Here is a 27,704-nt window from a genome sequence, read left to right on the forward strand (position 1 = left end):
ATGACACTTTTATTTAATTATTTAATGGTGTATTTATTTATTTAATGTTGGCACTTTTGGTCCTCCATAGTCCAGAAGACGTGCTTTTTGTTATTATTCCTTTTGAGTGAATGTGGCCAATGAGGTAAATACTTGTCATTTCATTTCTTAATTGTTTATTGTGTGTTTATTTTATGTGCTAATTGAGCATATTTTCACTCTTTTCTTAGTTCTGACGGCATTGTTGGTGTGTCGTTTAACATGTACAAGACATGTAGATGACATTAAATGTCTGTTGAAACCCAAGAACAAATTTGAGCTTTAATTGAACTCAAAGGGAGTAACACTAATAATTGTTTATGTTCATACACTTCTATTAAAGTTTTGACTTTTGTGCTGCTTGGAAATGAAACTAGAGAACTCAAGGAAACTATTTGTGGAGAAATCTCAAAATGGACAAAAAATGTCCAAATGTCTAATATCGTCCATATCTCTAGATTGAGCTTCCCGACATGCGGACCCTTTTGCTGAAGCGGGTCACATATATTTAAAATAGTGCTGTCGAAGTTAAAGCGTTAACTAATTCATTAATCACAAAAATTTATCGCATTAATGTATTAACGCAAATTAATCACACTATTAATTTTGAGTGCAGATGACCCTTTAGCTGACAGCGATTGGTTACGTTAAAGGCAGCACAGGTTGTGTTTGAGCAACTACATGTATTAAAGTAAAGCATTTAATAAATATGTATGTATTACATTCAGAATATTTGTTCATGTCAGAATATTGGGGTCATTTTTTTCTCCCATTTTAAAATAATACAAGTATTTAACTAATTAGAAAAAGAGGAGGATGAGAGTGTGCAGTTGGTCAAAAAATGTTGAAGACGTCCTCATAACATTAAATGTCGAAAGAATTAACACATAATAGGTGCTTTTCAAATTTGGCAGGCAACAATGTTAATAAAAAAGCGATTAATTAAGAGATTAATATATTCGGATTTTATCTTTATTTAACTTCTGTTATCTGATTATAATATTTTTATTTTTTCCTTTTATCTCTTTTTAATATTTTTTTTATTCTATTATTTATATTTTTTATTTTATGATTCTGTGATTTTCTTGATTATCTATTGTACTCCGTGCCTAATTTATGGAAATTATATGAATTAATATTCTTTATTAAATCTTTTAAATTTATTTTAATTCTATCTCTGGTCATTCTTCAGCTCTTATGAGCACCCCACCTAACCTCGACACTGAATGAACGTGTTGTGATTGTGCTCTCGGGCTGTGTTTTTGTTTTTTCTATTAGCCTCTGATTGAGGGATGGGGCGTGTCCTCCTGCGCCGCACCTCTTTCCCATCCTCAATCAAGCCTTCATAAGGACTGTGACTGCAGTGCATTATTCTGACCTCGTGTGAATTCTTTTGATCATATAGCATCGTCTCTTGTTTCTAGTTATGTTCGTGAGTCCTTTTGATTCATAGTTTTGTTATTTCCTCTGCTTTTGCTAGAGAGTTTGTTATCCACGCGTTGAGCCTTTTTCTGCTCCGTAGTTTTAAGTTTCCTCAGCTTTTGCTTGAGTGTTTGATATTCACGTGTTTTCTACGTCGCCTTTAGTTTTCCGCTTTGTACAACGTGTTTTGGTTTTGTTTCTTCATGTAGTGCGATTTTTATAGCCCTCGGGTGCTTTTTTGTTACTGCCTCTCCTTGCAGCTTTTGCAAGCGTTTTTTAACTATTTTTATCCTGGCTTCTCCAGCGTTTTTTGTTGTAGTTTGTCTGTAGGCCTAATAAATTTGTAAATTTTCTCTCTGTGTTCTGCATTTTTGGGATCCAAATTTCCCGATTTATGTCCTGGAGGTAAGCGAGCCCTTTGGCCCCTCTCATAGGTGGTGAGCCCATGGGAATGGGGACCCACGTTACCTTTTCGGGCTGGGCCCGGCCACCAGACACTTGCCTTTGAGTCCCACCTCTAGGCCTGGCTCCAGAGGGGGTGACCCGCGTCCAGGCAAGGGAAACGTATTTCCATTAATTTTACTCATAAGGGATCTTAGAGTCATGCCTTGTCTGGTCCCTGGGACACGCAAACCCCTCCACCACGATATGGTATATTATTTTGTGAAGGCTGGTGGCCTTCACACATATGTTATTCATTCTTTCTTCTTCTTCTTCTTCTTCTTCTTCTTCTTCTTCTTATTCCGCCCACTTTTTTGACGTGTAACTACTTCCACATAATTAATCCGATTTTTTTTCATTCCAATTTTAACATATTTCAAATATTCATGACATGCTTGCTTGCATTTTGTTTATTCCAAATATTCACCGTTTATCCACAATTTCCGATTTCGTACCCGATTTTTCCCCATTATTCTTAATGGGAGATTCTACATTTCACATTTACTTCCACATTTTTCATTCGATTCACCTCCTTCCAGTTTCAATATTTTCCAGTAATTCACACCATGAGCTCTACCAGTTTTTCAGTTCCAAAATTCACAATTTCCGATTTTTCAGCCGATTATTCCTGCATTATAAATTTTCCATTTACTTCCACATTATTCATCCGATTTACTTCATTCCAACTTCAGTACATTCCAGTATTTCATGCTATGAGCTATTCCAACTTTTCCGTTCCTAAATTCACAATTTCCGATTTCATAACCGATTATTCCCACATTATACTTTTACATTTACTTCCATATTATTCATCTGATTTACTTCATTCCAACTTCAGTACATTCCAGTATTTCATGCTATGAGCGATTCCAGCTTTTCAGTTCCAAAATTCACAATTTCAGATTTCGTAGCCGATTATTCCCGCCTTATAAATTTTCCATTGACTTCCACATTATTCATCCGATTTACTTCTTTCCAACTTAAATATATTCCAGTAATTCACGCCATGAGCTCTTCCAGATTTTCAGTTCCAAAATTCACAATTTCCAATTTCATAGCCGATTATTCCCACATTCTACACTTTCCATTTACTTCCACATTATTCATCCGATTTACTTCATTCCAACTTCAATATATTCCAGTAATTCAGGCCATGAGCTCTTCCAACTTTTCAGTTCCATAATTCACAATTTCCGATTTTGTAGCCGATTATGCCCACATTCTACGCTTTCCATTTAATTCCACATTATTCATCTGATTTACTTCATTCCAACTTCAATTTATTCCAGTAATTCACGCCATGAGCTCTTCCAGCTTTTCAGTTCCAAAATTCACAATTTCCGATTTCGTAGCCGATTATTCCCGCATTATACATTTTCCATTTACTTCCACATTATTCATCCCATTTACTTCATTCCAACTTCAATATATTCCAGTAATTCAGGACATTAGCTCTTCCAGCTTTTCAGTTCCATAATTCACAATTTCCGTTTTTGTAGCCGATTATTCCCACATTCTACGCTTTCCATTTAATTCCACATTATTTATCCGATTCACTTCATTCCAACTTCAGTACATTCCAGTATTTCATGCTCTGAGCGATTACTGCTTTTCAGTTCCAAAATTTACAATTTTGGATTTCGTAGCCGATTATTCCCGCATTATACATTTTCCATTTACTTCCACATTATTCATCCGATTTACTTCATTCCATCCATCCATCCATCCATCTTCTTCCGCTTATCCGGGGTCGGGTCGCGGGGGCAGCAGCTTCAGGAGGGAAACCCAGACTTCCCTCTCTCCAGCCACTTCAACCAGCTCCTCCGGCGGGATCCCGAGGCGTTCCCAGGCCAACCGAGAGACATAGTCTCTCCAGCGTGTCCTGGGTCGTCCCCGGGGTCTCCCGCCAGTGGGACATGCCCGGAACACCTCCCCAGGGAGGCGTCCAGGAGGCATCCGAACCAGATGCCCGAGCCACCTCAGCTGGCTCCTCTCAACGCGGAGGAGCAGCGGCTCGACTCTGAGCCCCTCCCGGATGACCGAGCTTCTCACCCTATCTCTAAGGGAGAGCCCGGACACCCTGCGGAGGAAACTCATTTCGGCCGCTTGTATCCGGGATCTCGTTCTTTCGGTCACGACCCACAGCTCGTGACCATAGGTGAGGGTTGGAACGTAGATCGACCGGTAAATCGAGAGCTTTGCCTTTTGGCTCAGCTCTTTCTTCACCACGACGGACCGATACAGAGTCCGCATCACTGCAGACGCTGCACCGATCCGCCTGTCGATCTCCCGCTCCATCCTACCCTCACTCGTGAACAAGACCCCAAGATACTTGAACTCCTCCACTTGGGGCAGGATCTCATCCCCGACCTGAAGACAACACTCCACCCTTTTCCGACTGAGGACCATGGTCTCGGATTTGGAGGTGCTGATCCCCATCCCAGCCGCTTCACACTCGGCTGCGAACCGCCCCAGTGAGAGCTGGAGGCCCCGGCCTGATGAAGCCAACAGCACCACATCATCTGCAAAGAGCAGAGATGCAATGTTGAGGCCACCAAACCGGAACCCCTCCACGCCTCGGCTGCGCCTAGAAATTCTGTCCATAAAAGTTATGAACAGCATCGGTGACAAAGGGCAACCTTGGCGGAGTCCAACCCTCACCGGGAACGAATCCGACTTACTGCCGGCAACGCGGACCAAACTCTGGCAACGGTCGTACAGGGACCGAACAGCCCGTATCAAGGGGCCCGGCACCCCGTACTCCCGAAGCACCCCCCACAGAACTCCCCGAGGGACACGGTCGAATGCCTTCTCCAAATCCACAAAACACATGTGGACTGGTTGAGAGAACTCCCACGCACCCTCGAGGATCCTGCGGAGGGTGTAGAGCTGGTCCACAGTTCCACGGCCAGGACGAAAACCACACTGCTCCTCCTGAATCCGAGATTCGACCTCCCGACGTACCCTCCTCTCCAGCACCCCTGAATAGACCTTACCAGGAAGGCTGAGGAGTGTGATCCCTCTGTAGTTGGAACACACCCTCCGGTCCCCCTTCTTAAAAAGACCCCGGTCTGCCAATCCAGAGGCACTGTCCCCGATGTCCACGCGATGTTGTAGAGGCGTGTCAACCACGACAGCCCCACAACATCCAGAGTCTTTAGGAACTCCGGGCGGATCTCATCCACCCCCGGGGCCCTGCCACCGAGGAGCTTTCCAACCACCTCAGTGACTTCGACCCCAGAGATAGGAGAGCCCACTTCAGAGTCCCCAGACTCTGCTTCCTCAAGAGGAGACGTGTTGGTGGAATTGAGGAGGTCTTCGAAGTATTCCCCCCACCGCTTCACGATGTCCCGAGTCGAGGTCAGCAGCACCCCATCGCCACTATACACAGTGTTAACGGTGCACTGCTTTCCCCTCCTGAGACGCCGGATGGTGGACCAGAATTTCCTCGAAGCCGTCCGGAAGTCGTTTTCCATGGCCTCACCGAATTCCTCCCATGTCCGAGTTTTTGCCTCAGCAACCGCCGAAGCCGCGTTCCGCTTGGCCATCCGGTACCTGTCAGCTGCCTCCGGAGTCCGACAGGCCAAAAAGGCCCGATAGGACTCCTTCTTCAGCTTGACGGCATCTCTTACTGCTGGTGTCCACCAGCGGGTTCGAGGATTGCCGCCACGACAGGCACCGACCACCTTACGGCCACAGCTCCGATCGGCCGCCTCAACAATGGAGGCGCGGAACATGGCCCATTCGGACTCAATGTCCCCCGCCTCCCCCGAAACAAGGGAGAAGCTCTGCCGGAGGTGGGCATTGAAACTCTTTCTGACAGGGGATTCCGCCAGACGTTCCCAGCCAACCCTCACAATACGTTTGGGTCTGCCAGGTCGGACCGGCATCTTCCCCCACCATCGGAGCCAACACACCACCAGGTGGTGATCAGTTGACAGCTCCGCCCCTCTCTTCACCCGAGTGTCCAAAACATGCGGCCGCAAATCCGATGACACGACTACAAAGTCGATCATCGAACTGCGGCCTAGGGTGTCCTGGTGCCAAGTGCACATATGGACACCCTTATGCTTGAACATGGTGTTCGTTATGGACAAACCGTGACGAGCACAGAAGTCCAATAACAGAACACCGCTCGGGTTCCGATCAGGGGGGCCGTTCCTCCCAATCACGCCCCTCCAGGTCTCACTGTCATTCCCCACGTGAGCGTTGAAGTCCCCCAGCAGGACGAGGGAGTCCCCAGAGGGAGCGCTCTCCAGCACACCCTCCAAGGACTCCAAAAAGGGTGGGTACTCTGAGCTGCTGTTTGGTGCATATGCACAAACAACAGTCAGGACCCGTCCCCCCACCCGAAGGCGGAGGGAGGCTACCCTCTCGTCCACCGGGGTAAACCCCAACGTACAGGCGCCGAGCCGGGGGGCAATAAGTATGCCCACACCTGCTCTGCGCCTCACACCATGGGCAACTCCAGAGTGGAAGAGAGTCCAACCCCTCTCAAGAGGACTGGTACCAGAGCCCAAGCTGTGTGTGGAGGCGAGTCCGACTATGTCTAGTCGGAACTTCTCAGCAGCCAGCCTTCTCAACACCAGCTCGGGCTCCTTCCCTGCCAGAGAGGTGACATTCCATGTCCCAAGAGCCAGTTTCTGTAGGGGGTCGGTCCGCCAAGGTCTCCTCCCTTGGCTGCAGCCTACACTGCACCCGACCCCTTTGGCCCCTCCCACCGGTGGTGAGCCCGTGGGAAGGGGGACCCACGTTGCCTCTTCGGGCTGTGCCCGGCCGGGCCCCATGGGTGCAGGCCCGGCCACCAGGCGCTCGCCAGCGAGCCCCGCCTCCAGGCCTGGCTCCAGAGGGGGGCCCCGGTGACCCGCGTCCGGGCGAGGGAAACGCTTCTCCAAAGATATTTGTCATCATAAGGGTCTTCTGAGCCGTTCTTAGTCTGGCCCCTCACCTAGGACCTGTTTGCCATGGGTGACCCTACCAGGGGCATAAAGCCCCAGACAACATAGCTCCTAGGATCATTGGAACACGCAAACCCCTCCACCACGTTAAGGTGCCGGCTCACGGAGGGGTACTTCATTCCAACCTCATTATATTCCAGTAACTCAGGCAGTGAGCTCTTCCAGCTTTTCAGCTCCAAAATTCACAATTTCCGATTTCGTAGCCGATTATTCCCACATTCTACACTTTCGACTTACTTCCACATTATTCATCCGATTTACTTCATTCCAACTTCAGTACATTCCAGTATTTCATGCTATGAGCTATTCCAGCTTTTCCGTTACAAAATTCACAATTTCCGATTTCATAACCGATTATTCCCACATTATACTTTTCCATTTACTTCAACCTTATTCATCCGATTTACTTCATTCCAACTTCAGTACATTCCAGTATTTCATGCTATGAGCGATACCTGCTTTTCAGTTCCAAAATTTACAATTTTCGATTTCGGAGACGATTATTCTCGCATTCTACATTTTTCATTTACTTCCAACTTATTCAGCCGATTTACTTCATTCCAACTTCATTATATTCCAGTAATTCAGGCCGTGAGCTCTTCCAGCTTTTCAGCTTCAAAATTCACAATTTCCGATTTCGTAGCCGATTATTCTCGCATTATACATTTTTCATTTACTTCCACATTATTCATCCGATTTACTTCATTCCAACTTCAGTACATTCCAGTTTTTCATGCTATGAGCGATTCCAGGTTTTCAGTTCCATAATTCACAATTTCTGATTTCGTAGCCGATTATTCCCCCATTCTACACTTTCCATTCAACACCATTCAATATCATTCAGTATCATTCAACATAATTCAACATTATTCCAAATCATTCCACAGGTATTCATTCAGCTCTCCAGCCTTCACACGCCATTTCTCCAGAAATCGCATTTTCTAGTTCTTCTTCTTCTTCTTCTTCTTCTTCTTATTCCGCCCACTTTTTTGACGTGTAACTACTTCCACATAATTCATCCGATTTTCGTCATTCCAATTTTAACATATTCCAAATATTCATGACATGCTTGCGTGGATTTTGTTTATTCCAAATATTCACCGTTTACCCACAATTTCCGATTTCGTACCCGATTTTCCCCCATTATTCTTAATGGGAGATTCTACATTTCACATTTACTTACACCTTTTTCATTCGATTCACTTCATTCCAGTTTCAATATTTTCCAGTAATTCTCGCCATGACCTCTTCCAACTTTTTCAGTTCCAAAATTCACAATTTCCGATTTCGTTTCCGATTATTCCCACATTCAACATTTTGGTGATTCTACATTTTTCATTTACTTCCACATTATTCATCCGATTCACTTCATTCCAATTTCAGTACATTCCAGTAATTCAGGCCGTGAGCTCTTCCAGCTTTTCAGCTCCAAAATTCACAATTTCCGATTTCGTAGCCGATTATTCCCACATTCTACACTTTCGATTTACTTCCACATTATTCATCCGATTTACTTCATTCCAACTTCAGTACATTCCAGTATTTCATGCTATGAGCTATTCCAGCTTTTCCGTTCCAAAATTCACAATTTCCGGTTTCATAACCGATTATTCCCACATTATACTTTTCCATTTACTTCCACATTATTCATCCGATTTACTTCATTCCAACTTCAGTACATTCCAGTATTTCATGCTATGAGCGATTCCAGCTTTTCAGTTCCAAAATTTACAATTTTTGATTTCGTAGCCGATTATTCTCGCATTATACATTTTTCATTTACTTCCACATTATTCATCCGATTTACTTTATTCCAACTTCATTATATTCCAGTAATTCAGGCCGTGAGCTCTTCCAGCTTTTCAGCTCCAAAATTCACAATTTCCGATTTCGTAGCCGATCATTCCCACATTATACTTTTCGATTTAATTCCACATTATTCATCCGATTCACTTCATTCCAACTTCAGTACATTCCAGTATTTCATGCTATGAGAGATTCCTGCTTTTCAGTTCCAAAATTTACAATTTTCGATTTCGTAGCCGATTATTCCCGCATTATACATTTTCCATTTACTTCCACATTATTCATCTGGTTTACTTCATTCCAACTTCAGTACATTCCAGTATTTCATGCTATGAGCGATTCCAGCTTTTCAGTTCCAAAATTCACAATTTCAGATTTCGTAGCCGGTTATTCACACATTCTATACTTTCTATTTAATTCCACATTATTCATCCGATTCACTTCATTCCAACTTCAGTACATTCCAGTATTTCATGCTATGAGCGATTCCAGTTTTTCAGTTCCAAAATTCACAATTTCCGATTTTGTAGCCGATTATTCCCACATTATACTTTTTCATTTACTTCCACATTATTCATCCGATTTACTTCATTCCAACTTCATTATATGGTGAACGGCCGGTGTGGACGGACGAATGCGGCGACAGATGGATTTGTTTGCTTACCGTTTACAGCTGCTCATGAGTTCCCTGTGGAGCTCTTGGTGACTTCGGGAACTTTTGACAGGATTGAGGAGCTTCCTGGGCTTGATGAGGTCATCGTCATCGCCGTGGGCCGTTGAGTAGTCGAGCGGCGGCACGTAGCGGGAAGTGGCGGGCGCCGTTCTTGTCTGGCGAGGCTGCAGGTCGCCGTACGCCGAAGCTGCACCACAAAACACATCTGCGTTGCTACGCGCACGCCACTGCACGCACACATACACACACACACACACACACACACACCCACACACACACACCCCAACTAGGGATGTTCAATCACACTTTTTTGGGGGGACACAGATACCCATCCTCAAATCTTCAGTACTCACAGATACCAAGTGCCAATACCATTAGTAACGCGGCATAATTGTTTGTGTCATATCTGACAAAACATGAAAATGGGTTGACAATTTGGGAGAGTTGAGCAATTTGACATTTGACTGACATGGTGTGATTGCTGGAGCAGGCCTGTCCCAAGATGGCCGCCATGTGCTGATGTTTCTTCCCATTGGCTGGCTCACAGTGCGTACCACACATCTGCTCTTCATATCTGTGACTGCCTCAGGTAACGACCCCCTGTTTCTACGACTGGTCATGTGACGTTTGCAATGTGATGATGTCATTTTCAGTGGAGAGCAAACGGCAAAATAGCCGCCCCCACCCTCAGATGGATGAAAATGGCTGCCTGTCGTGGCTCGTGAAAGCTTGCGTTTTCCTCACAAGGTGCCGACAGCTTTGCTTTCCGGAATCAACTTTGCACTTTGTCGCTTAAAATGGTGCGTGGAATAGTCCATTGCATGAGAAGGGAGGGAGGGGCGAGAGGCAAGCCCTGCCTCTTTACATTTTTGCTGATTCTCCTGCCTGCAGGGGGCGCACAGAGCAGCAGCTGACTGTTGTGGAGTCAAATGAGGAAGAGATTTAGAAGTCACGCGAGCCGTGTCTTCGGTCGACTGTGGACGCCACACGCGGATCCTGTTTCCACACACACACACACGTCTTTCTTTTATGAAAGCAGATACCATCTGCATCCGTATTCATCATTCCTAAAAATGGAAGCTTGAGAGAAACATGACCGTGTGTGCGTATGTGTGTGTGTGTTAGAGGGCAACAGAAGAATTGGGGGGGAGGAGACGTTCAAGTTATGAACTTCTTTTTTCTACACACTAATGCACATTGTCCTCTTCTTCTATACATATTTCAAATGTATCACTCACTCAATCAAATCAATCAATCAATCAATCAATCAATCAATCAATCAAATTAATCGACTAATTGATCAATCGATCAATCAATCAATGACACTGCTCCACACACACCTCCACACACACACCCCCACACACCCACACACACCCCCACACGCACACCCCCACACAATTACACAAACATATACACCAGGATTCACCAGTTCCGGTCCTCGAGGTCTGGAGTCCTTTAGGTTTTAGATGTCTCCGCCCACTAGCACACCTGATTCATATCTTCAGCATGCCTGACAACAATCCTTATCTTTAGTAGGTGTGTTGGGTGGAAAGACTTCGAAACGCGGCCGGTACGTTCCAATGTGCACACCAGAAGCGAGATATTCCTCCAGTGATGATGTCATTCTCGCGCGAACCGCCAGTCTGTCAACAACAATGGCGGACAGCCGTGTCGTCGTTGTCGTCATTTTGCGCAACCTTCTTAGCTTGCTTTTTTCAGCAAAATGTTTTGCGTGATGTTGTTGTACTTGAATCAACCGACATGGTCACTTCTCCTGTGTTCGTCTCACTGACCTGTATATATGACTGGATAGCTGATAGCCCAGACACGCCCATGCAAGCCATTGAAACAGCAGGGCGGCCATCTTGCTCCTCCCATCTTGCGAGCAGATTACTGTTTAAACTACTTTGAAGCCCCCCTTTTTCTTTTATTGCTCAGTTCCTTAAACTCCAATATCAGATTTGACAGAGACATCTTTTTGTTGAATTATACTTATAATTCTTTAATAAAACATCATCCATCCATTTTCTCGACCGCTTACTCCTCACATGGGTCGCGGGGGGTGCTGGAGCCTATCCCAGCTGGCTTCGGGCAGTAGGCGGGGTACACCTCGAACTGGTCGCCAGCCAATCACAGGGCACACGGAGACAAACAACCATCCATACTCACAAGCACACCTATGGACTAATAAAACAAGAGTAAGCATATAATTTATATATGTATTTAAGGCAAGTGGTAAAATATCTGAAGTCCTCTTGTTTATGTTTAACACATTTAAGACATGATAAATCATGCGGTTTCTACTAAGTACTGTCTCAAATGTTCTCTAATTTGGATACTGTAAATTAGGGGTGTTGAAAAAAATAGATTCAGCAATATATCGCGATATCACAGTGCGCAATTCTCTGATCGATTTAAAAGGTGTCCGAATCGATTTTTAAACATCCGTTTTTGAGGAAAAAATATACAACAAAACTTACTTACTTACGTTGCAGATTATTCTTCTACGCTTCCCATTAACTCCCTGTGGCAGCGCTACAGTGCCACTCCAGACTTGGAATATGTATTACAACCGTTAAACATACTCTTTTGGACACTCGCATGTCTTGAGATGTTTTTGTCCGTACAAGATTTGTTTGAGGAACAAAACCGGCTTTGCTTCCATGTGAACAGGGCCTAAAACAAGCTCCAAATCGCTCACAATTGAAAGTAAGACAACTTTATTCTTCGAAGGCGGCAGGAGTACAGTGTTACCTTAAGATGTCATATCGCAAATCATAGGTATCAAAGGCACCACAATAACATTAACGATTATTTTTAAAATGAATTAATGGACTTATTCAAGTGTTTCATTATTATTAGTTATGATTTATTTGCTTTTTTTTTTTATCATGCACTTTTACTGCTCCAGTGTTTCTACTGTCCATGCTCATCACTTGATTTTGTTTGCCATCTTACCACAACGAAGCAATCTGGAGGAAATCGTGTCATCCGTCCATCCGTCTGTCTCGCCACACGTGCATCCGTCCATGTCCTCGTGAGCGCGTCTCAGCCCCGACGAGTCCTTTAACCTTCCCCTTGAGGCGGCGGGCGGGTGGGCGAGTGCCCGTCGCGTCACAATAAGCCCCTCCTTCCTCTGATGTTCTTTCTTTCCGTGTTCCCGCATTCCTGCCGACAAGAGCGCCTTTCTGATGCTCTCAAGTGGGCGTGGCTGCTTCTGGAGTCAGCCCAGTGTCATTTGACATGGTCGCATGCCGCCAGAGGCTAATAATGCTACCCACCCTGCTAAAAACAACAATAACAAAATGCCAGCATGCTTTTGTTGTGTTTTGGTGCTGCTCACGTTAGAGAGCGACTCGTCCAGTCCAGTCACACACACTTTTGGCTCTTCCAAGTTGGGCTGTTTTTGTTTTGTTTTTCTGCGGGACAGCAGCACCAAAACACGACAAAACTATGCTGTATAAATATATATATATATATATATATATATATATATATATATATATATATATATGACTGGAAAGCCAATAGGCCACCATATTGGTCCTCTCAACAAACGTTTCTCGGCATACCATCCTATACATTTTACAGCATGATTTATGCTAACATAACATAACATAACATAACATAACATAACATAACATAACATAACATAACATAACATAACATAAACAAGAGGACTTCAGACATTTGCCCTAAATACATGTATAAAAATTATACACTTAATGATGTTTAGTACAGCAGGAAACTTGTACTTTTTCTTTTCTTTTTTTTTATTGAAGAATTCTAACTACAATTGACCTTTCGCATAAGCTCCGCCCCCCTTAGTTACTGTTGCTAGTCCGTCAAGCTTGGTGACTCCGACAGCACAAGCCATGACGGGAAGACTTACACCGGCGTGTATTAGTGATTTCTTTTGGAGCAATACCAATGCAATATCATCCAGATCGAGGCAAAAAGGTTTACAATATGCAGTGGAGGTTTGTAGTCATAATATTAAATTAGCCAGCGAAGGGAAAATATACAGGACGCACGCTAAATCTGAGAAAACCCCATAACCTATACTTCAGATACAAACCAGCACAGCATTATGGACTAGTCGTGCTCTTATACTGCCGGGTAAGTTTTCTTACTTATATTAGTCTAGTATTGTGAAAATATGAGGATTACTGTCAGCAAGTTAGCTAAACCTCGGTGTTTATAGCTAGCTAAACATTAGTGGGTTTTTTTTTGTCTTTGAAAGCATCAGATCCGTCATTGTTATTCTTTGTCCATCATAAAAAAATATTTATGTCACCCTAGCCATGGATGTAGTTAAGGTTATATGGCTGTAACTAGCTAGTTAATGCTACACTATTGTAATAGTTTTTCCAAAACAAATACCTAATGCTATGTGTTTTCAATCAGTTCACCAGGTTTTTGCACTCACATTGTGGGCTTTATGCACACCCTGGACCTGCACTGTGCAAGAAGTGATGACATTTACCCCACAAGCATGCCTCAGCAGTGGCACAAAGCCAGGGGTAAAAAAAATAAATACTGGTCAACCTGTGAGCAGTGTGGTGGTAGCCAAGGCTAAAGGCAAGAGCTATATGCACAACAAGTTTTCTTTTTTTAATCCTTCCATTTTACAGAAACACCATCAATCACTCCATGAAACTGCACCTGAGATAGAAATTTGAGGCAAGAAATATGCAGTGGGGTGCGGTCTAAGCCACCAGGTGAGATTACAGTAGGTTGGATTAGCCAGTCAGAATCAAGTTGCTGTAAAAAAAATATTGTATGTTTTCCTCACGGGTTTATTGAGGTTTCATTAAAATTTGATATTTACACATTCTGAATGGTCTTTACAATATATAAAAGGAGAAAATACACAAACACATAACAATATTAAACAAGGATAAAGCCACATCTGCATTTTTACAGCATCTTCCATGTTTCGAATTTGCAAAATGCTTCACAGTAAAAATATCAACTTAAAATGTTAGTACTGTAATGTAGTTGTCATGTGATGTGATTACTGTCTCTAGCTGTAGGTCACTACATACCAGATGTGATGTTTGATTACCAATCTTGTATTAGGAATTTGACACTATATTGAACTTTTTTATTTTAGAAATTTCATGAAAACAAACAGCTGATTTATTTTTATTTTTAAGTGTGCTAATTTGTGTTTTTGGACTTTCTATTTCAGTTTCTTTTTGTCACGCCGCCACCGGCGTGACGGCCCATCCTTTTATTTTGGTATCCATGTTTCCTGTGTAGCGATAATTGGGTCGTCTTTTGGACGAATTAATAATCTGGACGTTACAGAGGTAAATTATATTTACCTCGATAACCTCTGGGGCACCACGTTGGTTTTGCTTTGGGGTTAACAGGAGCAAACAACGACCAAAATCCTTCTTTCATCAGTCATTTATAATCTAAAGTCGCCACACTCGATATTCAGTGGTTCGTTGTACTAACAAAAGAATAATAATCCACTCGGAAACACAGATGACTTAGGCGGAATAGAGTTCATAAAACATGCATTTATTCACGATTGCTACACTACAGAATCAAAACACTGCCTATCTAGCTATTCTACCGTCAGAAGAAAAGGAATAAAATAAAGCGAATGAAAATAAGGAAGGAATGCGAATGAATAAAGAAACAGGGAAAAGAGAAATTTGACCTGCCAGATTTGTGATATGTTTCAAACGTAAGTGGCACACAGTGGATACGCCGAGCTAGAAATCAAACGCACACTTACGAGAATCGTTTGCGTCGAATGAGCAGAAAGGTCTTCAAAAAGAAGGGGGAAAAATAGTCAATGTTCGTTCCAAAAAGGCAAGAAAATTAAAAAAAAGGATTTATTCCACAGGTGAGCAAGGGAAAGCCACTCAGGGGCCTGACGTAGTTGCGCGGCTCTTCCCTTGATTGGTCGGCGACTCGGCGAGGTTGATTCTCCGGCAGCTGTCCGGGTTCAGGTGTTGCAGCTCGGTCCGTACGCGCCTGCGTACGGGGAAGGCCAGCCGTTGGAGGTGCGTTGGCACTGCGGCGGAGCGCCACCGAATAGCAGGTGAGGTGCGCGGCTTAGGTGCACAACCTTGAGTCCGGCGATACGTTGCAAGTGTACGCCGGGGCCGCGGAGTCCGCCTCTGGCGGGCACTCCACTGATGGTGAAGAGAAAAAAAAGAAAAAAGGAGTAAAACAGTCTTTGGGGTCAGCGTTGCAGGTTGCACCTGCTTTGGCGTGGCGTGGAGCGAGTGTCTGCTCTCGGCAACGGTTGCTGCCAGAAAAGGAAAGGCCACGTGGTTGGCAAGTTTCTTGGAACAAAGAGTTCGAGCAGGCTGGGACACTCGCAGGTCGTGCAAGAGAGTTTTGGAAGAGGCTTGGAAGCCAGAGGGGAGAGGCGGGAGAGCAGGAAGAGGCAAGAGAATGAGCGAGGGTCTCCTCGCCCTTTTAAAGTCTTTGGGCGGGGCTTCAGTGGGTGGTGGCACACCCTTCTGCTCGCTCGGGCAGACTTTAAGAAAAAAATTATTAAAGAGATTAATAATTTGGCATTAAATTTGGTCAGTCTGGCAAATCAGTTTTCCCACACAACCCGTTTAACACACATCGTAATTAATGCATCATAAACTAACTTGTGAGGTAACTTCTACTTGTCTAATCTGACTGAACTGAGAGATATTGATTATCTTTCATTCTTTATGGAGTACAAATGAAATAGGATGTTCATACACACAAAGATATAACATGAATCATTCGTAGTTCAGTTGTCTGTCAAGAATTATCATGGTATAAATGTGTAAAATGCGGTTACTTATGTGAATTGTCACTAAGGATAGTTCCAAGTTTCACCACTTGGCGGTGCTGTTGCTCCATCTAAACGTTCCAGGAAGGGGCGAGGCGCCAGAATACCCTTTGTGATTGATAAGAAGTCATGAACATTCCTTTGATCGGTCATTTGTGTATTCCAAATCATTGGAGCCATTTGTTCGGGCTCCGAGAAGACGGCTTGAATACACTCCTTCGGCAGACGCATAAATTCCTTTGTCACCTGGTCAGCGGCTTCAAAAGAGCCTTGTTGGTGGTTGGATGACCACCTGCAGAGCTAACCAAGCCTGGATCCTGTCTGGGCAGTGGAATATTTATGCGGCTGCAGAGAATTTGCTTTAGAAGAAGCAAACTTAAAAAAAAAAGTTAGAGGGTGCAGTGGGCCTAGAGGCCATAGTTGTTACACCTGTCTTGCTTTGAAAATCCTAACTCTCCTCTCACCCCAGGTCACTTGCCCTTCCTGCTGCTCCATAATTACCGGTCCCCGCCCATGATTACCAACACCTGCCACCAATCAAGACTCACAATAAAAGCCATCTGCATTCTCCCCTCAGTGCCGAAGTGTCACAGTTCAGTGCATGGAAGCGTCCCACAGTCCTCATGACCTTGTTCACGTCGCCTTGTCTTTTTGCCTTGTTTTTGTGCCTTTTCCTCCCCAGTGGAGCGCCTTTAGTTACCCCTTTTGCCTTGTGCCCTTTTTCCTCCCGAGCGGAGCGCTTTTTGTTGTCCCCAGTACCTTTTGCCTGTTTTTTCCTCCCTAGTGGAGCGCTTTTAGTTCTCCACTGTTTTGACTCCCAGTTCTCCTCTCAGTTTGAGAGGAGAGGCTGTTGGCCGGAAATAAACCTGTTGCCTTGGTGGCCTACCTTACTCCTGCGTCTGAGTCCTACCTTACCTCGCCTTGTCAGTACACTTCGGCCAGCATGGACCCAGCAGGCAAGGTCGAGGCTGCACTGCAGAGCCAGGAGGCCCGGCTTGACAACCAGGACCGGATCCAACAATCCATGATATCACAGCTGGGGGAATTGTCCAGCCAGGTCCACGAGCTGGTGAGCCTCTCACGGCGTCGAGCGCCAGCTCCCACCGGACAAATTCCTCCTCCTGAATTCTCCGTCCCGACCACGCCATTCACCGGGGTAGGATTAAGACTGGCCTCCCCAGAACGATACTCCGGTGAACCCGGGCGCTGTCAGACTTTCCTCACGGAATGTGATCTACATTTTGAACACTTACGACAGGCATTTCCCACAGCCCGGTCCCGAGTGGCCTTCATGGTGTCGCACCTGACTGGACGGGCCAAAACCTGGGCAACCGCGGAATCGGCCAGGGGTTCCTCGGTCTGTCAAAGCGTACAGGACTTTCAAGTCGCCTTGCGCCAAGTCTTCGACCCAGAGAACAATGACCGAGAGAAGGCACGAGCGTTGAGCCGGCTTCAACAAGGCAAAGAACCTGTCAGCGATTACGCAATCCGCTTTCGAACGTTGGCAACGAACAGTGGCTGGAACGCCATAGCGCTACACGATCATTTCTTGAAAGGACTCTCACCTGCCATTCAAGAACTCCTGATTCCCGTAGAACTCCCCACGGACTTGGACGCTCCGCCGCCGAGAAGGCCGATGCTTCTATTGTGGTGGCCTTGGCCACCTGGTGGGAACCTGCACCACGAAGGGCGGCTCACCGGTGAGTTCCTCGTCACCCCGACCCGCCAAGAACCACAGGCTCACGCAAATTCAGATAACCCACCACAATGGCACTACAGATCTGTCAGCCCTCATCGACTCTGGCTCCGGCGAGAGCCTCATGGACTGGGAGCTCGTAAGGCAAATACGAGTCTCCACCGAACCACTTTTCTCAACCATCCAGGCTCGAACGCTGAACGGCAAGGAACTTTTCAAGATCACCCACATCACTGAACCTCTGGGAGTCCGAATCGGACAGCACTTCGAGACTCTCCGCTTCCACGTTTTCCAGGCTTCATCCCCCACTTTGGTTCTGGGTCACCCTTGGCTGCGTCTACATAACCCCAGAATTGACTGGAACTTGGGAACCATTCTGGAGTGGGGAAAGGAATGCAACTCTCATGGTTTGGAACAACCCGCATCCCGAAACACCACAGCCCAGGTTCACCAGGTGACCCTCGTTCCACCTGCTCAGGAAGAATACCCGAACCTGCACACTGTTCCCTCCTGCTACCACCACCTGCGAGAGGTCTTCAGTAAGACCAAGGCCATGACTCTTCCTCCACACCGACCGTATGACTGCCCGATCGATTTGATTCCCGGTTCAACCATCCCCAAGGGGAGACTGTACTCGGTCTCAGGACCCGAACGCCAGGCCATGAACAATTACATTGACGACTCCTTGAAAGCCGGCCTCATCCGACCGTCTTCCTCACCTGCTGGCGCAGGTTTTTTCTTCGTGAGTAAAAAGGATGTATCCCTACGCCCCTGCATTGATTACAGTCCCTTGAACGACATCACTGTTAAGAACCGGTACCCATTGCCCTTGATGTCGTCGGTGTTCAATCAGCTGCAACAAGCTAAGATCTTCACCAAGCTCGATCTCCGGAACGCCTATCATCTCATTCGGATCCGCGAGGAAGATGAATGGAAGACTGGCTTCAACACTCCCCAAGGACATTACGAGTACCTGGTCATGCCTTTCGGCCTCACGAACGCTCCAGCCGTCTTCCAGGCCATGATAAATGAAGTACTCAAAGATTTCATTGACCACTTTGTATATGTATACCTCGACGATATCCTAATCTACTCTCCCGACCAAGAAAGCCATCAAGACCACGTGAGCCTAGTCTTGCAACGCCTGCTGAATCACCAGCTTTACGTAAAAGCAGAAAAGAGCCTGTTTCACATCAACACCATCTCCTTCTTGGGATTCGTCGTGTCCTCTGGAAAAGTGGAAATGGAGGCAGACAAGGTCAGCGCCGTGCGAGATTGACCCACGCCGGACTCACGAAAGAAAGTCCAGCAATTCCTCGGATTCGCCAATTTTTACCGGCGATTTATCAGAAACTTCAGCACCATTGCCGCCCCCCTGCACGTCTTGACCTCCCCACAGGCTCGATTTATGTGGAACCCGGAAGCTGAAAAAGCATTCAAGGACTTAAAAGCTCGCTTCACTCATGCCCCAATCCTCAGAGTCCCTGACCCCAAACGCCAGTTCGTGGTGGAGGTGGACGCCTCGAGTATTGGAATTGGGGCAGTACTGTCTCAGCGTTGTCAAGAGGACGGCAAGACACATCCCTGCGCCTTCCTCTCACGTAAATTATCTAAAGCTGAACGCAACTACTCGGTTGGAGATCGGGAGCTTCTCGCTGTAAAAGTGGCTCTCGAAGAGTGGAGACACTGGTTGGAAGGCGCCGAACTCCCCTTCCTGATCTGGACCGACCACCGAAACCTGGAATACTTACGCCAGGCCAAAGGACTCAACCCTCGACAGGCCAGATGGTCATTGTTTTTTAACCGCTTAGTATTCTCTCTGACTTACAGACCAGGCAGTAAAAACGTCAAAGCGGACGCTTTGTCAAGAGTCCACGAGTCCGAGCCATTGGAAGCCGAGCCTGAGACCATTCTGCCCCGGGACTGCATAGTCGGGGCCATGATATGGCAAATTGAGGACGATGTCAAAGAGGCACTGCGAAACGTCACTCCCCCCACGTCATGCCCACCACGTCGACTCTTTGTGCCTGAGGAACTGAGGGCCCAGGTAATACACTGGGCCCACACTTCACGATTATTTTGCCATCCTGGAGTCCGCAGGACCATGTATGCTGTCGCCCGGAGATTCTGGTGGCCGGCAATGGAAACCACGATCAAGGACTACGTAGCCGCCTGCCATACCTGTGCCCGCAACAAGACGTCCAGTCAGTCCCGGATGGGTCTACTCCAGCCACTACCAATCCCATCCAGACCAAGGGCGGAAATATCAGTGGACTTCGTAACCGGACTGCCCCCATCTCACGGAAAAAACCACGATCCTCACAGTTGTTGACAGATTCTCTAAAATGGTTCGCTTCATTCCACTAACCAAGCTCCCATCCGCCAAGACCACAGCAGATATCATGATCCACCACATTTTCCGGTTCTACGGTTTCCCATTGCACATCGTCTCAGACCGTGGACCACAGTTCATCTCCCAATTCTGGACACAATTTTGTAAAGCCCTAGGTGCCAAAGCCAACCTGACGTCTGGGTACCACCCTGAGACCAATGGGCAGGCAGAACGGCTGAACCAGCAGCTCGAAACCGGTCTCCGATGCCTCGTCTCCCAGAACCCGAAAACCTGGAGTAAATATCTGGTATGGGTCGAGCTCGCACACAACTCATTACCCACATCTGCCACAGGTCTCACCCTGAGGCAACGGTCCCCTCGGTCCAGGCCATGATCCGTCGGTGCCACAAAGTCTGGTCGGCGGCCCGGACGGCGCTTCAACGCCAGGGAGACCGGGTGAAGAGGGCCGCCGACCGGAAAAGGAGACCGGCACCCGAATACCGCCCAGGCCAGCGGGTGTGGCTATCAGCCAAACACCTCAGACTCAAGGTACCATGTCCAAAGCTGGCCCCGCGATTTGTGGGGCCTTTTCCAGTAACCAAGTCCATAGGTCCTGCTGCAGTTCGTCTTCGCCTACCACGATCCCTCAGAATCCATCCCACGTTCCATGTCAGCCAAGTCAAACCTGACCGTGAAAGCTCACTGGTTTGAGAGGAGACAGCTGTTGGCCGAAAATAAACCTGTTGCCTTGGTGGCCTACCTTACTCCTGCGTCTGAGTCCTACCTTACCTCGCCTTGTCACTTTTAAGGACAATTTAATTTCATATTGTCATATTCTTCTTCCAATTTCTTCTCCTCTTCAGTGCTCTGTCCCTCCTCAGGGTCGTTTTCCAACTGGCTTCTAGAAAGTAGGGGGAGTTCATGATTTTCTGTTTCAGCATCAGCAGCTGTGGACCTGGAAACTCCTGGCTCCTGCCCATGGACTCTGCATCTGTACACATTTTTTGCAAATGAAATGGCAAATTTTATTAATTCATTGTCACTTTACCTGGTACTCGAGTGTCTCACAACCTGTTCATATTTATTTTAATATTTTACTTGCATTTCAACTCAAATATTGACGTAACGTTAGAACGTTAAGTCTACCGTTTTTTTGTGTGTGTGTGTGTGTGGCTTTCAACAGCCTTCGAGCTGCTCCCTTGTCTGGTTCAACACTTGTACAGCAAGCACAAGGTTGGGATACTCCGGAGACGGGTGTCCCTTCACAAAATGCTGCATGAAAAATGAAAACAAGATAAGCTCGGGACACTTATTAGGACGCTAAGTTTGCCAAAATTGACGAAGCTTTGTGTTAATGTTAGCTTGCAACATTTAGACAAATGCAAAAGCTAAAAGAAAACATTAAACTAACATTAACCACTGACTAAACAAGCTTAACTTAGATGGCCATGACATTCTAGTAATATATATTATTCATTAATAGTAACTACAATAACTTTGATATCGTTTTGTGACAAGTTATTGCCCCGAAAGCAAACTACACTACAGCTAGCTAGTTAGCCCGATAGAGTTAGCATAGTCTTACCTTAGCACAGTCCGATTTACATACTCTGTAGGCACACCGCTTCATCATTTTGGAGGTCCGGAGCTTGTTAATGGTTGTCACTCTTCTTCCGTAAACTTTTATGGTGGTTAGCAGTCTCGTAAGCCATCAAATAAAATCAATCAGACTATGGACGTCAGCGAGAGCTGAGTAAAGCTTGACGGACTATGCTTACATAGAAACGGTTGCTAAATGTGTGATTGTCAATGCTCGTTTGGGGGGCGGAGTTTGCGAAAGGTCAATTCAGTCAAAGATGCCTCTGCCAAATCGAATATTGGGGTCTAAGGAAGTGAGCGATAAAAGAAAAAGGGGCCGGAGTATGGAGTTAAATATGGTGCAAAAGTAACTCATAAAAAAAAAATTGTACCTGTAGAAAAACATATACATTTGTCTCTGTAAAAGGAATGATTTGTACCTGTAAAAAAAATTGTAGCTGTTAAAAAAAAAAGTGTACATAAAAAAAGTACCCGTAAAGTAAAAAATGTGTACTAAAAAAATGTGCATAAAAGAAAAAGTGTACTTAAAAAAACATTTGTACTTAAAAAAAAAATAATTAAAAATTTGCATGGAAAAAAAATGTACGTAAAAAAAAATAAATAATTGTACCTGTAGAAAGAAGTGTAAATTTGTATCTGGAAAAATCATGATTTGTACATGCTTAGAAGTAAGGGTTCCAAAAGGGTTCTTCATGAAGGGCAGAGGTTCTATGCAGAACTACGGCTTCCAGGGAACCCTTTTTGGGGAACTAAATAAATAAATCTTCAAGGGTTCTTTTGAGGCTCAGGGTTCCTGTAAGAACTGTTTCAATACAGAGAACTCTTTTTGGAAGAAGGTGTTCTTCAAGGGCTGTTGAAAACGTGTATGAGAAGATCCTTACCATCAAATTATCAAATGTTTAGCCATGTTTCAGTATTCACTCAGACATTCTAAGGAAATTCTACAACAAGAGTTTTGAGTAAATTTTACCAGTTTAAAAAAAAAAAAAAAAGAAAAACAAACAAACAAAGAAAAGTTACTCCAGCATTGAGGAATGAACTCAAGACCTTTAGGTTGGGAGACAGTCACCGTACCACCTGAGCTATGCCGATCATGTTGGTCCTTGTACTGCATTGCTGGTGTGTCTAAAATGAGGCCAACTTGGAGCTACAAGGATTCCACCTGACATCAGCAATATAATAACACACAACTGGAGGAGCATGGCTCATTTGGTACACTGGCTGGCCACAAACCTGAAGGTTGTGGCTTTGTACCTCACCCTTTGAGTAGCCTTTTTTTTTTTTTTTTAATAAACTGGTAAATGTACTCAAAACAATCATTGCACTATTCACTCAGAAATTTTGAGGTCTTGTGGCTGTGGCCTATGAGGTAGAGCTGGTTGTTTAGTCACCAGAAGGTCTGCTGTTCAAGTCCCAATCTTTCCCTTTTTGTCAGTGCACTATGCCACTGAGACTGGGATTTAAGAGGCATTTGTCTACAGAATAACTTTTTTTGTATGAACATTTCCAATTTGTGATGTACAACACTTAACCAAAGAATACAATACAAATACATAATGTCGCAACACAATATACTCTCTGTATATTAATTTAGTTCCTGCTGTTGTAACCGTTCACTTTTGAATTTTGAATTGGGGAGTTGACCTACTTCTGGTTGTGTGTGAATGGTGGCTGTGGCTCAGGGGCTAGTGATGTTTGAGCAGTAACCAGAAGGTCAGCTGTTCAAATCCCACTCTCTCCAATTTATGTTGTTGAATCCTTGGGCACACATTACCTCCAGTGCCACTCACACTGGTGTACGGATGGTACGAATGTTTGGTGGTGATTGTGTTGCTCAGGGGAAAAGCTGGATTTTAGTTTGTGTGACCTGGGAGCTGGCTGCCCTGGGAGTTTAATGCCGGTTTTGTTCCAGATCGCTCCGCCCTATTCAAAACAGGTGTGACATATCAGTGGTGATGACTATTTACTTGCGTGATCACGTGTATGAATTTGTAAGACAAACTGGATTGAAGTGAAACATCAAGCAACCTCAAATAATCAAGGTAAGTTAAATCTACCATATTATTTCAGCAAGTGTGACTGCATGACCCTTATGGAGAATGGTAGACTTTTTTTTATGTTAACATTTGTTTCTCTTGTAGACATGAGAGAGTTTGGACACAAAAAAGTGAGTGTGCCACTGCCTTCAACAAGTGGATTAAGGGTGACTATGGAACCTCCTTTTCCAATAATTTATTTTACTGAAAAGTATTTCAACTTTATTAAAAGAAATTAATATGAAAACCTTGTCGGGTTCCTTCACTTCTACCTGGTTTTGTGCCAGTGGAGGCTCTTGTTAAAGGAGCCAGGCTTATCCAGTCTGTCCCACTGTCATCATTATGATGTGCTGATAAATGAATTTAATAAATGACTGCATACTCGGACTGCATACTGCTCTCATTCGACCATGCATGGTTTTACTTTACTTTTTATAATTGGCTTCATCTGGTGCATTATGTATACTGTATTGGTGCTACTAACTGTCTTTGTTTTTTTTTTGTCCTCCCTGTCCATGTCGCGATTGCTGGAGATGATCTGAATCCTCCTGCTGAGGACACCCATGGTGTGCATGGCTTGCGTACATCTCGCTGTCATGTTGCTGATTCCAGTTAACCTGTGTTCACTTCTGTCCTGCCTCCCTCCGGGACCTACATAATAGTTTTTACTTACCCCGGGTTTTCACCGGATGCGGTTGCGGTGCGGTTGCGGTGCGGTGCGTCTTGACTGCGTGCTCCGGACGGGTCAATTTTTTTGTCAATCCACACCGGCTCCGCACAGCTGCGGTCCGGCAGCTCCGTCGCCGCCCACTTCCCAACGTGTCTCGCGGGACCGCGCGCGCGCGATCATGTGGCATTTCACAACGACAAACATACAGAAAGTCTGCTCAACAGAGAAGCAGAAAGATATGAGATTCCATGCAGCATCCTTTTTTTGGTTGTCCTTGTAAAGTATATTAATAACGAGAGTCGGGTCAGTGCGGGTCCACTCTTTATTTCTGTCTTCCGCGTCCGGCTGCCGCTCAGTACGGCAAGCGAGACGGGCACAACAAGCAATCGCGAACATCAAACTCACAATACATTACAGTCCTTATAAAAAGGATGTGCCGTGTCATATATTATTTTGTGGTTTTCCACCTCCAATATAAACCTCTCCTCGTCCATGTTCGCTGGTGTCTAAACCGTGAATGAGCACATGGCCCGGCGACGCCCACGTCACGTTTTGCTGAAAAACTTGCGAAATAGGAGCTGGCGAGTGTTTTATTCTGAAAGGTAACCGGAAATTTATTTTGAAACTGCCTCGGTCTTCGTGTCCCGCTCGATGTGTTTTGTGCTAGCTTGCCATTTGCCGGAGGCCTACCGCTGCGGCGTCCGGCAAAAATAGAAAATAGGTCTATCCTTGCGGAAGGCTTGCGGCACGCCGCAGGCCTTCCGCAGTCGACACGCAACGCACCCGCAAGCGGTGTAAACTGCACCATTCGAATGAATGGAATCTAATTGCTTGCGTCGCCGGACCGCACCGCAACCGCACCGCAACCGCAACCGGTGAAAACCCGGGGTTAGTCTACTTGTCCTTATCTATCATTGTTTGAAGATTTTTCAATAATAAAAACAAAATCCTCATTTAAAAATGGTTTGAATGTTTCTCAATGTTAACAATAATGAACATAAATAATATTTTTGATCTGTAGAGTAGTGTGGTTCTTAATAAAAAATCCATATAAAAAACAAAAGTCCTTGTGCAGGTTCTAGATGAAACCCTTGAAATACAAAATGGTTATTAGTGGAACTCGCTGTTCAGGTTCTGGATGAAACTCTTGGAACATAACAGGGTTCTCAGTGGAACTCCCTGTGTGAGATCTATATGAAACCCTTAAAGGGTTCTTTGTTGAACCTCTCATACAGGGTTCTGGGTGGAACCTTTCACAGAAGGTTCTGGGTATAACCCGTTATGTTCCCGGTAGAACCCTTTTGTAGGGTTCCAGGTGGAATCTTCATAAATGGTTATACCAGGAACCCAAAAAGGGTTATCCTATAAGGACAAGCTGGGGAACCTAAAAAGGTTCTAACAAGCACTTTTACTTCTAAGAGTGTACCTGTAGAAATGACAACTAGTAACTGAAGTTTCTGAGGTGGAAGAATAAAGTTTTGTAAAGATGATTATGAATATGAGCATCGAAGTTCAGGTGGGGGTCCACTTTTACTCCGAGGTTGGTTACGACTGTTGAGGGTGAGATATCATGTCCGGAGAAGGTGATGCTGGTTATGGGTGATGTGCTTATCTGGTGAGGGGTGCCGACTTGCATTATTTGGGTTTTCAAACGGTTAAGCTGCAGGAAGTTGATGGTCATCCATACCTTGATCTCATCCAGGAAGGTCGTGAGAGTGGATAAGGGAGTTGGTGATGGGTTGCGTTTGAGGTAGAGTTGCGCGTCATCAGCAATAGAAGGAGATACCATGCTTGCTGATGACACGGCCAAGGGGTAAAAAAGGTACAGTGTAAACAGAGTGGGGCAGAGGACAGATCCCTGTGGGACGCCGCAGGTGACGGGCTGAGTGCGTGAAAAGGAACCTCCCATGGAGACGTATTCTAACCGGCCGGTAATATATGATTTAATAAACCATTCTAGTACTGTGTTATTAAGACCGATGTTGGAGTGGAGGAGGCTGAGGAGGATGTCATGTTCTACAGTATCAACGCCATTGTGAGGTCCAGGAGAATTAGCAGCCAGCATCAGCCGCCATGAAGAGGTCATTTGTGACTCTGACCAGGGCGGTTTCTGTGCTGTGGGCAGAACGGAAGCCAGATTGAAATTTTTCACAAAGGTTGTTGAGATCGAGATGGTTGCTGGTGTCGCTACTCTGTTTGTTTGGGATTCCGGACCTAGCGCATACTAATTAGAATATCCATCCATTTTCTTGACAGCTTATTCCCCACAAGGGTCGCGGGGCTAATGAGAATAAAGTGACCTTTTTTGAGATCAACCCACTGTCGTTCGTGGAACCAATGAGTTTCAGCTTCAGCCCGCTCCCAAATCCTCCAGAGCCCACCCCCTTCCAAACACGTACAAATCACGGAGCGCTACGATTCGTACGAATACGAATCTTTCTGCTACAACTGTAGTGCAAAATTTGGTGCAAAAGTCACGTGACCGGGCAGCAGCAGAAAAAAAACACTTGTGACTCCTAGTGGTGACTTCTTTGACTACAAGTTGTTATTTCTATAGGTAGAAATCATGATTTTTACAGATACAAATTTATACTTCTTTCTACAGGTACAATTTTTTTTATATGTACAATTTTTATTTTTTTTTACATCTAAATTACTTTTTTTACGTACATTTTTTTACGTACAAATGTTTTTTGTACACTTTTATTTAATGCACATTTTTTTAGTAATAAGTTTCTATTTTACGGGTAGAAATTTTTTTACAGGTACAAATTTTTTTACGTACACTTTTTTTTTTTTTTACAGGTACAAATTTTACGTACAGGTACAAATCATGCCTTTTACAGATACAAATTTATAGTTTTTTTTTACAGGTACAATTTTTTTTTACGAGTTACTTTTGCACTATATTTAACTTCATACTGGAGTCCTGCAGGCTTTATAGATTTACCTCCTCGAAGTGCAGCTGATTCCAATTAACAGGCTCCATATCAGGCTTCTGCAGAGCTTGCTGATGAGTTGATAATGAATGAGCTGTGTTGAAGAAGGGAAATAGCCAAAACCTGAAGGACTGCGGCCCTCGAGGACCAGATCTCGCCACCCCTGGTTTGTACAGTACCCTGCTCGCAAGGTGGGAGGAGCAAGATTGCCACCTGTGACTTCAACGGTTTGCATGGGCGTGCATGGGCTATCGGCTATCCAGTCATAGGGCTAATGTGCTAGCATGCTAGCTCACACACACACGCATGCACACACGC

The 27,704-nt window shown here is 45.1% G+C and overlaps 1 protein-coding gene across 1 annotated transcript in view; it reads right to left on the reverse strand.

The window, feature by feature from the left end:
• LOC144004815 (uncharacterized) overlaps nt 1-27,704 on the reverse strand; it is a 237,131-nt gene that overhangs the window by 204,722 nt on the left and 4,705 nt on the right. Inside the window, exons 3-4 of the mRNA XM_077502384.1 lie at nt 12,277-12,489; nt 9,310-9,505 (exon numbers count right to left, since the gene is read on the reverse strand). Coding sequence (XP_077358510.1) covers nt 9,310-9,505; nt 12,277-12,489 — 409 coding nt within the window. The remainder of the gene's footprint in view (nt 1-9,309; nt 9,506-12,276; nt 12,490-27,704) is intronic.

Source organism: Festucalex cinctus, chromosome 17 (assembly GCF_051991245.1).
Source record: "Festucalex cinctus isolate MCC-2025b chromosome 17, RoL_Fcin_1.0, whole genome shotgun sequence".
NCBI lineage: Eukaryota > Metazoa > Chordata > Actinopteri > Syngnathiformes > Syngnathidae > Festucalex > Festucalex cinctus.